The sequence below is a fragment of the Camellia sinensis genome, chromosome 9 (assembly GCF_055761805.1).
Source record: "Camellia sinensis isolate YWXY chromosome 9, ASM5576180v1, whole genome shotgun sequence".
NCBI lineage: Eukaryota > Viridiplantae > Streptophyta > Magnoliopsida > Ericales > Theaceae > Camellia > Camellia sinensis.
The window spans coordinates 106,359,033-106,375,426 of NC_138969.1; the positions used below are offsets into that span (position 1 = coordinate 106,359,033).

The 16,394-nt window shown below is 36.1% G+C and overlaps 1 protein-coding gene across 1 annotated transcript; it reads left to right on the forward strand.

Moving 5' to 3' along the window:
- Nucleotides 1-655: 655 nt before the first annotated feature.
- LOC145798710 (putative xyloglucan endotransglucosylase/hydrolase protein 8) lies at nucleotides 656-4,891 on the forward strand. Its single transcript, XM_082887389.1, has 5 exons — nucleotides 656-829; nucleotides 3,107-3,478; nucleotides 4,228-4,342; nucleotides 4,432-4,484; nucleotides 4,587-4,891. Exons 2-5 carry the CDS (start codon nucleotides 3,276-3,278, stop codon nucleotides 4,597-4,599), a joined length of 384 nt encoding a protein of 127 aa, XP_082743515.1. The 5' UTR covers nucleotides 656-829; nucleotides 3,107-3,275; the 3' UTR covers nucleotides 4,600-4,891.
- The last annotated feature ends 11,503 nt before the right edge of the window (nucleotides 4,892-16,394 follow it).

Consider the following 16,394-nt stretch of genomic DNA (forward strand, 5'->3'; position numbering starts at 1 on the left):
TTCTCTCTTTATCTCTCTCTCGCTCTTCACTCTGTCTTTCTCTCTCCTCTATCTGTCTCTCACTCATTTCTCTCTCTCATCACCCATCTCCTTTACCACATTCACCACTACTGCAAACACCATTCCATCACCACCATTACTTCTACTGTAGCCACTTCACCTCTACCACTACCATTACTACTACTATCGCCACCACTCCACTACCACCACTACTACTACTAACATTACCTCTCTTTCACCCCTGCCACTCCATTTACACTACCACTACCACAACTTCACCACTAATCTCTTTCGCCATCACCATCACCACCACCACCACCACCACCATCATCTCTTATCCACCACCTTCACTACTGCTGCCGCTCCTTTTCCTCTACCACAAAAAATTAGTTCATAATTTTTAGTAATAAAAAAAATAGGCCGTAGAAAAATATTTTTCATTGACTACAGAAAATTAACTTTTATTTTAGTGAAAATATTTTTCATTAAAATATATATGAAAAAAATCAACCTTAATAACGGAAAGAAAATAAAAATTATTATTTATTTATTTTTATTATTAAAATATTTATTTATGATGAATTTTTTTTTTTTCCATTTTTTCCATTCCCGCGCCCCCAAAATCCCCAATCTGTTTAGAACCAAAAAAAACCCTAAATCTAATCGTCTCCCTCACATCACTCTCTCAGTCGCCTCTCTCTCTCTCTCTCTCACCCTCTCGTTTATCTCTGCACCGATCTCGTTCATCTCTGCATCGATCACTTTGTCACTCTCTCGTTGTTCATCTCATCGATTCGCACCGATCATCGCACCGCCGATCTACTCACAGGTAAACTCTCTCTCTCAATCTTTTTTTTCTCGGGAAAATCTTTGGTATTTCCATTCAGGTTAGTGGTTTAATCCCTGTATTTAGCCATTCTGTGATTTTTCCCTGTGTACTATCTGCTGAATTTGTCAATTTCATGTCTATAAATTAGGGCTTTTTTTTTTCTTTCTCTTCTTCTTCTTCAATATGATCTCGATTTTGGCGGCTGAGATTGTTGAATTGCATGTATTACGATGTGTTTAGATCTTTTTGAAATAAACAATGTCGATTTTCATTCGTGTTTTATTAAACAATGTGAATGATTAACGTGTATTTGGGCAGTCCTGTGTTGGTGGGTTGGGTTTCTTTGCCTGCCTAGGTGTCCTTTGTAGTTGGGAAGTAAGAACATGGTTTGGTACTTTAAATGCATGAAAATGAATTTGTTCACACACTTTGGGAGAGTGTAATCAAAGCACAGAATCTGATTGGTCTGAAACTGTGGGCACTACATCTAAAAAGTTTGTGCTTTAAAATAGGGTTTGTAATAAGTTTTGAATTGCTCAAATAAGATTAATAACATACTATTTAAAATTTATTATCCTATAATTTTGATAATGTGTAAATTTATTGAGATATATTGAATCAATAATGTTATAATAATCATATTATGTGTCATATTTTGGGAGTTGGGGTTTTGTTATGCCTTTGAGGCACATTAGGGGGTGCTATCCACTTCATTGAGGTTCACACCACACACATTTTTATGATCTCATGAATTGTTCATATCGTTTCGTTGAATAGAGAATTCAAGTGGATTGTATATCAATAATCACAAGATCGAATTTTATTTTTCTTTAATAAAAATTAAAGGCAAATGTGATTTTAAATTATAAGTCATCTATTTGTCTACCAATATTCAATCAAGTTGATTTTTTACCTAAATGATTTGTAACACTAAAATTTATAGTAGCCCAGATAAAAAAATTAAAAGCCAAATTTAGAGTGAATGTTTTTATTGGCCCACTTAAAAATTCACACTCAAGATTACATTATTTATCTTCTCCATCTATTTAACTTTTTATCTAGTACTTGTCACAAATCACCAGATTTGCTGTTCTGTGTTTAATGGGTTATGTGGTTATAGGTCGTTTGGATGGCAGGAATGAAGTGGCGGAATGAGAATTTTATTTTAAATCTCATTCATTACATTGTGACATCTGAGGACAAGAATGTAATCCCCAATTTGAGCAACAAAAAATTTGCGTTTATTTTTCAAGAAAAATGGTATGTTCCACGATGAAATTTGATCAGTTAGATTTCGGGTAAATGTTTACATGAACGAGATGGCTGGTTGCGTTGAATCCTCGGTTGGGAGAATCCTTTGCTCACATCTCCAACAAAAAAATCACATTAATATTTAAGAATAAAACTAGTAAATGGACTCATATCTAAATATATAAAATTATATGTCATTTTTTGTAAATTCCTAACCAAATCAATCACTTAAATTGAACTGACACAAATTTTATTACCAGTAATGGGATTTGTAGTAATAGAATTCACGTTTCTTGTCATCCAAACATAACCTAGTAAAATTTCATATACCCCTTACATAAATAATCTAACTGAGCAAATAACACACTATTATATTTGTTATTGCTAAATTGAAAAGTAGATGTGCTATGACAATTTGAATTCTGAAGACAACCCTATGTCCTTATACCTAGAGATAAATGATATACCTTACTGAACCAATGACAAACATGAGAGGAGTCCTCAAAGGAGGAGTAACAGTTTACATGTCATCTAGTCAACAACTACATTCAACTAAACATAGCAACAAGAATAGCACTAAACAGATCTGATCTTAAAAGTTTTATTTTGGAACTATTTTGAGATATAATACATTGCTGGGGCTTGAACTCATGCATTGTACCATAGTTGTTTCCATGGATCTGGAAAGCCTCAGGACTTCAGAGTCACAGTTTATGTGTAAAAAATGAATTAAGTAAGCTACGATACTTTTATAGCAAATGCTTTGAGAGTAATGCAACAAACAGAGCCTAAATATTTTTCTCCTTTTATATGGAAAGTTAGTGTCAGTTTTGATTCAGTTGACTTATTCATTTATGAAGACAGTTGATCATTTACTGGTTTGAAGGGGAATTAATTATCTTAATGAACTACCTACCTAATCTTGGTGCTAGTACTATTTACAGACTATGGTTGTGATAAAATGATACGATTGATTTATAGCTTTAAAAGGGACTGCAGTTATATTCTGACATTTTTGCTTCATAGATTCAAGGAGGTGGAAACACTGGGAATGCGTTAACATGTGCAGCTCGTCTGGGTTTAAAACCAAGGCTGATTTCGAAGGTCTGTCAATCAACCTGCAACTATGGTAAAAATGCATGAGTTCAAGCCCCAGCAACTATGGTACAATGGATGAGTTCAAGCCCCAGCAAAAATGTGCTCGGAGAACGGGGCGGGGCCGACGAGAGATGAGTTGGATATTGAGTTTTTGGGGAACAGAACAGGGCAGCCGTACCTCATTCAGACCAACGTTTACAAGAATGGAACTGGAAACCGAGAGATGAGGCACCAGCTTTGGTTTGATCCCACTGAGGACTTTCACTCCTATTCTATCCTCTGGAATTCTCACCAGATTCTGTGAGTCTCTCTATTAATTCATTGATTTGTTACTACTATTTTTTTAACTTCAAATTGTCAAAGGCTTGCACCATATAATTTATTTCTCTCTAGTCCACATTCCGGGTATAACAGTTCAGCCCAACACATTATGCCACCTACGTTATATTTTTTTGTAAATCAAAGTTTTAGGTTTTGTTGACTTATTAACCCATCAAATATTGGGTTGAAAATTTTTTGTTGGATCTAAAATTGGGTTTGGAAATAGGTAGATAAAATTTGAACTATTACCTTTTAAAAAATATTGACGTGGCGAGCATGAGGTGCTCAAACTAGACATCCAATTCGGGTAGATTACCTTTCTTATTGGCATTCACGAGACAATAATACTACAAACTTACAAAAAATGTGTAGAAAAATATGCAAAATTTGAATTATATTAATCCTGGGTGTAGCCTATTTAATAATATAATACTAAGGTTTAAATCTATACTACACATTTAAATTTTGAGCAATGTCGTAACATTCCAAGGTGGATGTTTGACCCCTAGACTAATAAGGTTGATAAATACCTAAACAGAATCTAACTCAATTCATAAATGAATTACACCTCCATAACAATAGCTTAATCTGAGATCAAGTTTAACCAAGCATCAATCTATGGTCAATAAGTTGCTAGTAAGAAATATAACGCAAATCCCTTTATTTTTATTTATGTTTTTTATATGGTTTCAAAGCGCGGAAACAATATTTTCATATATGGGTAAAAGTTTCGTAGATCTTGCTGGGTTCAAAGCATGGAAACAACATTTCCATACATGGTGGATGGTACTCGTGCACACACACGCCTTTCCCACTCCCACCAGACATGAAAAAATTCCCCAGGTATATTACAATAAGAGTTTATTACACTATTTTGGACTACATTGAATTCCATTATTATTATTATTATTATTATTATTTTTTGTGAGCAGAGAAAGCTTTGGTTTCTCCAATTGAGAGATATGCAGTTGTTCCTGAAGACAACGTAAGTGTTCTTTCCACAGTCTTCATTGTCTTCATTACTGGTGTTTAAATAGTTGGTTTCTCCAAAAGATTAAATTTGCAACTGTTATCTATTTATTTGTAGGTCAAAAGGATAAATTTTGCTGAGGGGAAGATCTGATTCTAGAAGTAAGGAATTTGGAGCTTGATTTTTGAAATAGGCTCAAAATTGAGATCTTGTTGGAAATTTTTTAATTTTTGTAAGAGCATTTAAATATCCAATGTGCTGATTGGTGAATTTTAGATTTTATTTTATTATTTTATTTTTTTTTAGGATTTGGGTGAATTTTATAATTTAAATATGCTTTTATGAACATGTACAGTTTAATTGTTCTTTGTAAAATATTGAATTTGATGGTTTGATCAATTTAAATTTTTATTTTTATTTTTTGTTATGATGTTTTTGTGAATAGAATGTAAATAATCAGCTCTTAGAGAGAGACGGCACCACCGTCGGAAAAAATAGAAAATTTTAATATTTTTATTAATTTTGTTACAGGTTTTACTTTTTGTGACAACATTATACTGTCGCAAAAAATAGAAATTTTATTATTTAAAATAGAAATTTTATTATTTTTTAATATTTTTTGCGACGGCACCACACCGTCGCAAAAAGTAGTGTTTTTTTTTTAAAAAAAGACTATTGGCGACGGTATTTTTTGCCGTCTCAAATAACATTTTTAGCGACGGTAAAATAGGGCTGTCGCAAAAAAGTCAAGAAATTTCAAATATTATTAGCGACTGCACGGTGCCGTCGCAAAAAGGTAAAAAATGCCGTCGCAAAACATTAGCGACGGCACTTACCGTCGCAAAAACTCTTTTGCAACCCCTGCAGTTGCGACCCTCCTCTTGCCGTCGCAAAAAGTCGTTATGCCGTCGCAAAAAGTATTAGCGACGGCATTAGGAGTATTAGCGACGGTATTTTACCGTCGCAAAAAGTCAATTTTTTTGTAGTGCTAAAAATAAAACATTTAGGTGGCGACTCTGTATCTGGCAAAACAGTCCATGTTTGGTCCTTCTTTTCTAAAAATCTGTTTTCAAAAACGATTTGCCGGATTTGAACTCTTTGGTTTAAATTAAGAACCGTGACAATTTGAGTCCGAACTGTAGTAGACCCACAAATGAACGGAACGGGACTCATCCTCCGGGGGCGTTCGGGCGCGTCTACAGGTATGTGGCCACATCAAAAGGCCTCTCGGCGAGGGGGAGTAATGCAGTTGCTTCCTCCACCTCCATGTCTGGGCCGAGGGCGGCACCAACATCTACGACAGGTTTTGGAAGGGGGACTTCGTCACTGGCCATGGAAAAATGAAAAAAAGTGAAGGGGGTGAGTGAAAATGGGTGAAATCTTAAATTTTAAACCCTAAGAGAGGGAGAAAATGGAGAAATTGTAGAAAATTAAAAGGGAACGGGAAAGATTAGGCAAAAGTGAGAAAGTGAGGGAAAAAACCAAGAGGTAACTAAAACTTCAACCAAAATGATTTCTAATCGGTTCAAAAGTTGGGGGATCAAGAGGGTTTTCAAGAAAATTTTTGCAAGAATTGTTGGGTAATTCTAGGGGAGTGAAAATCTAGAGAGAGAGAGGGGTTTTATAGAGGGAGTGGGATGTTTTTTCGATCTAGGGTATGGTCTGAATGAGGTTTGTTTTGTGTTATAAATAGCCACGGGTTCAACTTTTACCGAACTGCCCTTTGTCACTGCCGAAGGCCGGCCGTGCATCATCGAGGCCCGGCCAGCCTTTGGTGATTTCAATTTTACTCTTGCTGCTTTTCTTTAGGTTTGGAAATTTGCTCTGTTTGTATGTATTGTTGGTCACTATTATTTTAATTCTATGTTATAATTGTAGGTTTTTATTTGGAATTTTTAAAATTTTTGATTTATTTTGAGTTTTGTAAAAAGAATAAAAGAATAAAAGAAAAGAAGAAAAGAAAAAGTGAAAGAGAAAGGAAAAGAGAGTTAGAATGGCAAAAGAAAATGAGAAAAATTTGGAGCATCTTAATGCGTTTCAACCTCAACAAATGCCGAGCCTGCATTCCAGATGTACCTACTCGAGCAACGCCATTTCTCTATCTCAACCCCAAGATTGTCAAAGTGGCAATTAAAATAGCAGGTTTTACCCTTTGTTGGTATGAACAAGATGTATCCTTTTGAGTTGAGCATGTTGTAAAGTCTTCTGAGAGGTAAGTCGGAGGCATCAAAGTACATACGTGATTCCCTTCCTCCCCTTACATTTTGCATAGAAAGTGCTCATGTCTCATGCATAGAACATGCTTATTGCTTTCACTCTTGAATCATGCATTTGCTCTCGAATTATGCATAGAATATGCGATTCCTATTTGTTGCATACACATAGAATATGCACTTCTTCACATTTGCATGGAACATGCACTTCTCCATTGGAACATGGAACATGCTTCCAACTATTATAGAACATACTGTCATTACATTTGCATAGAACATGCATTTTGTACTATTGCCTTGAATATGCATTCCAATGTTGTATAGAACATGCTCCAATTCTCGTTGCATAGAATATGCTTCCGTTTTGTTTCTCATGTTTTGCAGAAAACATGTCTCCAACATTGTGGTCTTGATCATTTGTCTTACATAGAACGTGTATCCTTATTGTATTGTATCTGTTAAGTTTCTTTCTTATGCAGGCACTATATTGTATGTATGGTTCATTCAATGCTGATGTAACCATACGATATTGTATGTGTGGTTCATTTAGAGGAATTCCAAGTGAGATCATTTCTGTCCCTCAAACACCTTGTTTTGGTTAAAAGCATTGGGTGTGCCCTGGTGTTTACACCACTTCTTTCGGTTAGAGAAATTTGGGAGCGTCCCGGTGTTCTCGTTGCCATTTCTACTCTCGCGTGCGACGCATTAGGACACTTTCGGTTAGAGACATTTGGGCACATCCCGGTGTTCTCGTTGCCATTTCTCATCTCGCGTGCAACGCGTTAGGACGCTTTCGGTTAGAGACATTTGGGCGCATCCCGGTGTTCTTGTTGCCATTTCTCCTCTCGCGTACGACGCATTAAGACGCTTTCGTTTAGAGACATTTAGATGCATCCCGGTGTTCTAGTTTCCATTTCTCCTCTCGCGTGTGACGCGTTAGGACACTTTCGGTTAGAGACATTTGGACGCATCCCGGTGTTCTAGTTTCCATTTCTCCTCTCGCGTGCGACGCGTTAGGACACTTTCGGTTAGAGACATTTGGGTGCGTCCCGGTGTTCTTGTTGCCATTTCTTCTCTCGCGTGCGACGTGTTAGGACGCTTTTGGTTAGAGACATTTGGGCGCGTCCCAGTGTTCTCGTTGCCTTTTCTCCTCTCACGTGCGACGCGTTAGGACACTTTCGGTCAGAGACATTTGGGTGCGTCCTAGTGTTCTTGTTGCCTTTTCTTCTCTCGCGTGCAACGCGTTAGGATGCTTTGGTTTAGAAACGTTTGGGTGTATCCCGATGTTCACACCATCCCTCCTTTCCTTCCGCGTGCAACACGTTGGAATCTTGCTTGACGCCTTGGGTGTATCTGTGATTTGTCTTATTCTTTGTCTTTCCTGCGTGTGGTGTAGTTAGGTTTGCATAATTTTCTTACATCCTTTCTATATGAAATGTGGTTTGGCTTGTGATTCTCAAGCGTGGCGTGTTTACTTACTTCTGTTTATGCTTGAGATTGCTGTACCTTACCTCGGTTTGCTTGAATGTCGCATTTCTTTGCATAACATTTGCATCTAGATGTTGCATCTAGATGTTTTTGCATCATGCATATCATTTGCATCTTGCCCCAGAGCTGTGCTGGTTTGATTCCTTGCAAAGGGATACGTAGGCAGCCTGCGGGCGCAACCATTTTTAGTTTATGTCTTCCTTTCTTGTCCAAGTTTTGTGGCCTTGTAAAAATGGGTCGTCTTCGGGCTTTGACATTCACTCTCGTCATTTCATGACTTCCAAGTTCGGTCAAAGAGGGGCAACTATAGACATCCCACTTTTGACTGCCCGCGAGACTCGGACACTCGATTCGGTGCACTCAATGATGAAAGTTGAATTGTGAATTCGCAGCGATTCGAATCAATCACGCTTCCGAAATAACCTCAAATCTTCAACATTTACTTTGTTTGAACTTGTGAGCTTTATTTTTGGACCGTTTCCCTCCATGAGCTGAGTTTGAGCCAAAAAACAGGGGAGGCCATCAAAGCCCAGCCGTGGCTATGAATGGCCGGCCGGCCTTCGATGGCGATAAACACTGCTATGGGCGGGAGGCCGCCAACTGTCCATTTTTGAAGATATTTGTCACCTTTTCAGCTCGAATTCTATAAAACTGAGGCTCTGGGATTGTTTTGAGGGTTGAACAAATATCTAGAAGAGAGATATACACCCTTGAGAGCCTTGACTCGTCCTTCTTCCATTGCAAGGCATCCTTTCAACTAATCTAGTTTGTTTACACCATCACTACACACCATACACAGCCTTGTTTGATCATCCTAAGGCCTTGGTTGATCTTGAGGAAGCGTAATTCAAGCTTGAGAGTGCATTGAACTTGAGTTTGAAACTCTAAAAGCAAGCTAGCTTCTAGAAAGGTATAAGCTTGCTTCTCTTTTCTTGCTTAAATTTTTGTTCCCTACACCATCATTCTTGTTGTTTTTGTTGTTTTTTTAGCTCATTTGAGGTGTTGGAGTTGAGTTGGGAGGGTTACCAAAAGGGTACTCTTTCTACACCTTTATTTCATAACCTAAACTCTTCTCCCTTTCACCATCTTCCCTGGGTATTCATACTGATTTTTAGAGATTTGAAAGGCTAAAATATGTGGTTTTGAGGTCCAAAAAGTGGAGGGATTAGCCACCCATCCTTAGGCTTGCTTACTAGCTTTAATTCTCTCATTTTTTGCTTGCTTTTTTCTTGGTTTTTGTAGTGTAATTTCAGCACTGTTTTTACCCTTTTAGGGGCTATTTTAGGGTTTCCATGGCCTTTAAAATTGTTCCATGCTTTGGTTAGTTCATGTGTTGTCTCATAAATTGCATGCATGGCTTATATTGTATTGTTCTGAGCTTTCCTTCGCTCTATTTCCATGTTGAGAGTCTCACTCTAAATAATCAATCAACTATCTATCATTTGTATTTGAGAATGATTTCAACCGATCGGGGTTGCTCGAAACATGTAAGAATGTCCTACACTTAATGGCTTAATCTCTTAGGAGATTCATTGTCAACGGCGTAGCCTTTCTCTCATGTTTTAGAGAGACCTCTCATTTGACGTTATTTCTTGTTTAGAGGACTCTTAACATCACATTTGGACAAATGGACTAATGAATAACAAGGCCTAATAAAATTGGTTTAAAATTTGGTTCAACACACTTAAAGAAAATGGCTTGGAAAGCTTGAACTTGGCCGGACGTTATGCCAAGTTCCTTGTGTCAAGGGTCATCAAGCATCAATTCATGGTGTTTTTGATGTCCTTGAAGTGTCTCAACTTCCTTTTTTGAGTTCATTCCATGACAAAAAGGGAGGGGTGGTCATTTGCATTACATTTATTAATTTTGTCCAAAATCATGTCCTAGAACATCAAGCAATCAATTGCTCATTGATGTCTTTAGAAATGATTCCATCATTCTCTTCAGGCTTTCCCATGATAGAGAGGAAAGGAAGGACAAACAGAGCCTGAAAATGCTCTATCTACACTGATTTCACCTCAGAGCACAAAAACAGAGTTTGCACCAAATCAATACATGGCCGACCCTTGGTGTTTGGCCAGCAGTGTAGTTTTACAGAAACAGAGGCAGTGGCTGAAGGTGAAACAGAGGCAGTCTGGGGTAGACAGAGCAGCTTTCGGGCGATGTGCAGTCAACCTCCATCCATCTTCCTTGGTGCTCACATCAAATGCATTGTCATTTAATCATTTCGCTAGTATAATGAATTGTGTTGTAATAATTCAATTAGTTGTAACTAATTAGTTCTGTTATAATATTTAATTAGCTTAGATAGTTAATTATTTAATTGCTTTTGTTAGCTTAGAATAGCTAGTTAATTCAAGTGTTGTAATTAATTAGTTAGTGTAACTAGTTAATCAATTCCGGTTTGTAATAATTAATTAGCTTAGAATAGTTAGTTAATTCATTTCAAGTGTTGTATTAGTTAGCTTAATTAGCGTAGCTAGTAGCTTAGCTTATTCATTCGGACCCTCCTTCGCAAGGGTGTGATGTTGTAATAAGTGTTCGTGCGTATGTGTATATCTTCCAACTCCACGTCTTTCTCCCTTTTACTTAATTGCTTTTGATGGTTAGATTAGGGGCATATTTCAATTAGCATATCGCAGGCTTGCATCCATCCATTTGTCTTGCATACACCGAGGCTCGGCGTATCATTCAAACTGCATCGCAATTTCAGTAATTCTTTGAATACGTGTTTAATCACATGTTGTTCAAATTGAATCATATGCCACATTAGTAGCCGAGCCTATTAATTTCATATTGCATGTGTTGCATTAGGCATCTTGTATAGTTAGGATCATACATTTTTTTAACTAGTTTTTGTTTTGGCTTGGAGTATTTGGTAAGCTTTTACGCTTTAGCATACTTGCACGAGTGTGATTTCCATATTGCCATGATTAGCATGCTTGCCATGAAGCTATGTGCTTAAATGCTTAACTGTATGAATGCCTGTGGATGAAGGCTTGTTGTTTGAATTGGAATGATTCAATGAATGTGAGTTTTAAGCCTACTTTGTGAAGTGGCAAATCCTGTTTTAAAGCCCACTTGAGGTGGCAAATCTGCATCTTTAAAGCCCACTTGAGAGTGGCAAATTCAAACCATTTTCGAAAACAAAACACGAGTTGAATTGTTCCAAGTCTTGCGATTAGTTTATACTTGCTTGTATGCATCACATAGTAAGGTTAGATTAATAACTGAAACAAGACCACATAATATTTATAAAAAATCTTATCATGATTAGTAGAGGCAGATCTTTAATCGGGCTAACGGGGGTGCTCAACTCATGACCTTCCCCTCTCGCACCTAAGTTCCCGAGTTGAGGCAACTTTGGTGATGACGGACACGTAGCCTTTGGCACGAGTCAGGGTTTCCTAAATTTCTCCAAAATAAAAAAATATAGGTGCCGACTTTGTATCTAGCAAAGCAGTCCAATTTTGGCATTATTTGATTTAAAATTGATTTTTCAAAAAGATTTGCCAGATTTGGACTATTTGGTGTTTATCAATTTCACATTGCACTTGTGAGACTACATTCAGAACCGCGAGAATCCGAACTGTGAGGCCCTCTTTTCAACCCTTTCCGAAAAGCAGGGCGCGGAAAAAGATGAGTCCACACATACATGGGACAAAAAATTTCAAAAACTTTATATACATTCACGTGATGTCATAATTACAGTAGTCTCACACCATATTCATTCCGGATATAACCAAATGGGGACTTAGCCCAATATACAGATAAACAAAAGCTTGTTCATGTGTCAAAAGAAAATAAAGTCTTAAATGCTTGGTTCACAAAACTTGACTTCTCAAAAGAGAACCTCCCCAGAAGGCACAGGGCTGGCTAACAAATTAAACTCCAGATCCTCAACTCTAAGTCTGGTCACGCGCCTGGTCACCTACATACATAGTATAAATGGTGAGCGAAGCACATCGAATAATAACATAGTAAAGGGTTTAATGAATGATGTCTCATATCAGATTTAAAATCAGAAACAATACTCGCATACGTAATCAGAAATCATAAATAGTTATATGCGGTACATCCCTTTAACTATCATATCATAAATTTGCATAGTCGGTACTGATGACCACGTTGGTCTACATCTTGTGCACAAGTAGCCATGGTATTGTTACCCCCAGGTGAGGGCCATATGAACATAGGCCTCGGTATTGTTACCCCCGGGCAAGGGCCACATGAACATAAGCCACAGTATTGTTACCCCTGAGCGAGGGCCACATGCATATTGGTCACAGTATTATTGCCCCCGAGCGAGGGCTACATAAACTAAGGATGCCACAAATACTTATTAGAAATTAGACAATCATTCGTTGTACAAAACGTAATAGTCCAGAAAACAGATCTTATTTTATCATATAGAAAATAAATAAAATTGAACATAACTTTACTAAGTTATTACTCACAAATAGCTCCAAAAGCAAACAGACAGAGCAGACAGATCAACTAGCTTACGGCGCGTGACCTACACAACATAACAGATACACATCTTGAAACACATACTCGGATAGTACATAACTTAGTTCTTTCTATCTTGGTGTGTTTCTAATCCTTATCTATCACGCCCCAAAATTCGGACAATTAAATATTAAATTAGGACTAAACCCCAATAATATTCCATCATCCAAATCTTAGGGGTGAAACAAAAATTAAATGCCAACCAAAACATCTACCATAATTTTATAACTATCAAATACCTCCAACATTAAAGTAACAACAACTAGCCAAAACAACTTAAATAAAGTACGGTTACAAACCATGCCAAATTATTCCAATACTAAAGTAAAAAAAATAATAATAAATACATGAACTACTAAAAACCCTAATCTCAAGAAAACAAAGGAAATCCAAGAGATATGCCCAAAAACTATAGTTACTTCTCATCACCACCGTAGCCTCAACTAATCCTGCAAAAGAAGCTCAGCGGCGTTCAAATAGAACGCACCCGAGTTGCTAAGAGACAAAACGGGTCAGTATACAGGTATACTGGTATGAGTACAATATTTAACACCCACGTGTCCACCAGACACAGACAAAAATACATTTAATTCTTATCACGGGACAAGACAAGTAGTTCCAACCGCACCGAGACGAATGGGTAGTTTCTCGAGATACGGTGGCATTTAGTTTCTTGTCCGTACACAACGAAATATAAATTGATTATAAAATAGACAAAATAGAAATAAAAATATGGTGGGTCATCCCTGCATAAAAAAAATTAGTAAGACACACCATCCTGCAAAACAAATAAAGTTAGTATAATTTAATCATAAGTAACTTGTAAAAAAAAAATATAAAATTACACCGTTTCATACTTAAATAATTCGAATTGATCAAAATTCAAAGAACGAAAGTTGTACAGAATCAAATTTTCTAAAAGACATCGCGAACGAATTTACAGAAACTGAACAGGTTAAGAGAAAAACTTGATATAAAAATCTAGACGGAATTCAATCGAAAAATCTGAAGCTGAAAACGAACAAAAACGGCCCTAAGATGATTTTTTTTGAAAAATTTTAAAACACGAAAAGTGTGCAGAATAATGTTTTACTTCGATTTTACGGAAACCAATAAAAATAAGCTCGTTTCGTGGGTTAAAACAGCCTCTAAAATCTGCCTTGCTAAAATGAATCAAACCGACAATAATCAAGATCATCCGATTATAAGTTCTAATCGATCTTTTTAATAAAAAACTAAAACACAAAAGTTGTCTAGAATCACGTATACATGCCTCTACTCAAATTTCATAATTTATCAAGATCGTTTACTATTTTTTTATCATGTACATATCAGTACCATTCACATTATACTAATAAATTTATAATTAAATTCTTTGTACCTTAACTCCACCACTTCGGCTCTCCCCTTCTGGCCTGCACATATATCCCATGTGCCTCACATACACCTAACACCGCTCCGAAGCCAAACGTATACGGGGATATCGTCCCGAGTTTGACTACGTACGCGCGCAAATCAAAGCACTCGTCTACATATGAGAACGAGACAACAATATATATATATACACAACATCTCACACATGAGAATAAACATAACAATGCCGAGCCTAAGACATTCAAATAAATCTCATAATCCTCACCCCTTTTTTTTATACACTCTTTCTCACCATCACTCAAATAAAATAACAATCCATGGAGTCATGGTGGAGTATAAGGAATTTATTTATGGGTTCCTAATTAATTTTAATTTTATATAACCATGAGTGTAATTACCACTATAAAATAAATCCATATAAAAATCCTAAACATGGCATACATAACTAATCAAAATAATTAAAATCAATCATTCATTTACATACAAATACAAAATCAATTCAACATCAAATAAAAATAAATAAATAAAAATAACGAATCAATCCATCCTCTAACCAATATCTATGGATTCTAAGTTTATTTTCATTTTATATAATCACGAGTGTAATTACAACCATAAAATAAATGCATAAAAGAAAAAACCATAAACCTTGTATACACAACTAACCAAAATAATTAAAATCAATCAATCATCTAAAAATCCTAAACCTTACATATACAACTAATCCAAAATAATTAAAATCAATCAATCATCTAAAAACCCTAAACTTTACATACACCACTAATCAAAATAATCAAAATCAATCTATCTTTAGGTAAATACAAAATCAAACTAACATCAAATAAATAAAAATAAATAAATAAAAACAACGAATTAAATATAAATCAAAGGAAGTGGGTTTTGTATTCACAATATTTTTTTTAAAGATCAAAAAAATATTTAAAGAACTAATAGAGCCACCAAAATAAAACCCCAATTTTTTTTCTTTTCTCTTCATTGCCGCCGTCCCTCTGCTCTCTTTCAATTTTCTTTGATTAATCTCTCTCTCTCTCTCTCTCTCTCTCTCTCTCTCTCTCTCTCTCTCTCTCTCTCTCTCTCTCTCTCTCTCTCTCTCTCTTCCCCACCTACGGTTGCTGATGGAAATCTTTTCACCAAAAAGAGATTAAAACCTAATTGACTACTTATATAACATATATATATATATATAATAACCAAATTTTCTATTCAAATCTAATATGACTATTATAATATATTATATTATATAATATATATAATTATAATATATAAATATAAGATTAAACATATATATATATATATATATATAAAACACCTCTCGTTTTTTTCTATAAAAATAAATAAATATATTAATTAATTAAATAACACATTAAATTTATTAATTACAACATTAAATTCATTAAATATCACATTAACTAAACAACACACTAAATTCTCATATAAACCACACAATTAATAAAGTCAAAAAAATAAAATAAGATAATAATAATCATAATAATAATAAATAATGACTTAACAAAATTAGGGTCGCTACAATATACACACCTCAAAAGAATCTTGTCCCGAGATTCAATAGGAGAGAGTACTAAGTAAAAAGTTCCGGATGCATATGCCGAACTTTCTCTTCCAATTCCCAAGTGATATCATTCTCATCCTTGCTCCATTGCACTTTAATTAAGTTCACTTTCTTGCGTTGCAACTGTTTTACATCCCAATCTAGAATAGTAACCGATCGCACCACATATGTTAAATCATCACTAATCTCCAACACTTCTGGTGATACTACTTGGGAAGGGTCTTGTACACACTTCCGCAATAAAGATATATGGAACACATTGTGAATCATAGCTAAAGCAGGTGGTAGAGCTAGTTTGTAAGCCACATTACCAATCTTCTCAGTGATCTCATATGGTCCCACAAATCTAGGTGCTAACTTTCCCTTCTTTCCGAATCGCATGATACCTTTCATCGGCGAGACCTTCAAAAACACAAAATCTCCAACATTCAACTCAACCCCCCTACGTTTTTTTATCGGCGTAACTTTTCTGACGGCTTTGTGCAGTCTTAATACGTTCCCGAATAATGTTCACTTTCTCTGTGGTCTCTCTCACCAACTCTGGCCCTAACAACGGCACATTTCCTACCTTTATCCAACAAGCAGGTGATCGATATGGCCTCCCATACAAAGCCTCAAAAGGTGCCATCCCGATACTGGAGTGATAGCTATTATTATAAGCAAACTCCACCAATGGTAAGTGTTCTTCCCAACTACCACCAAGATCGATGACACAAGCTCTCAACATATCCTCCAAGATCTGATTTACCC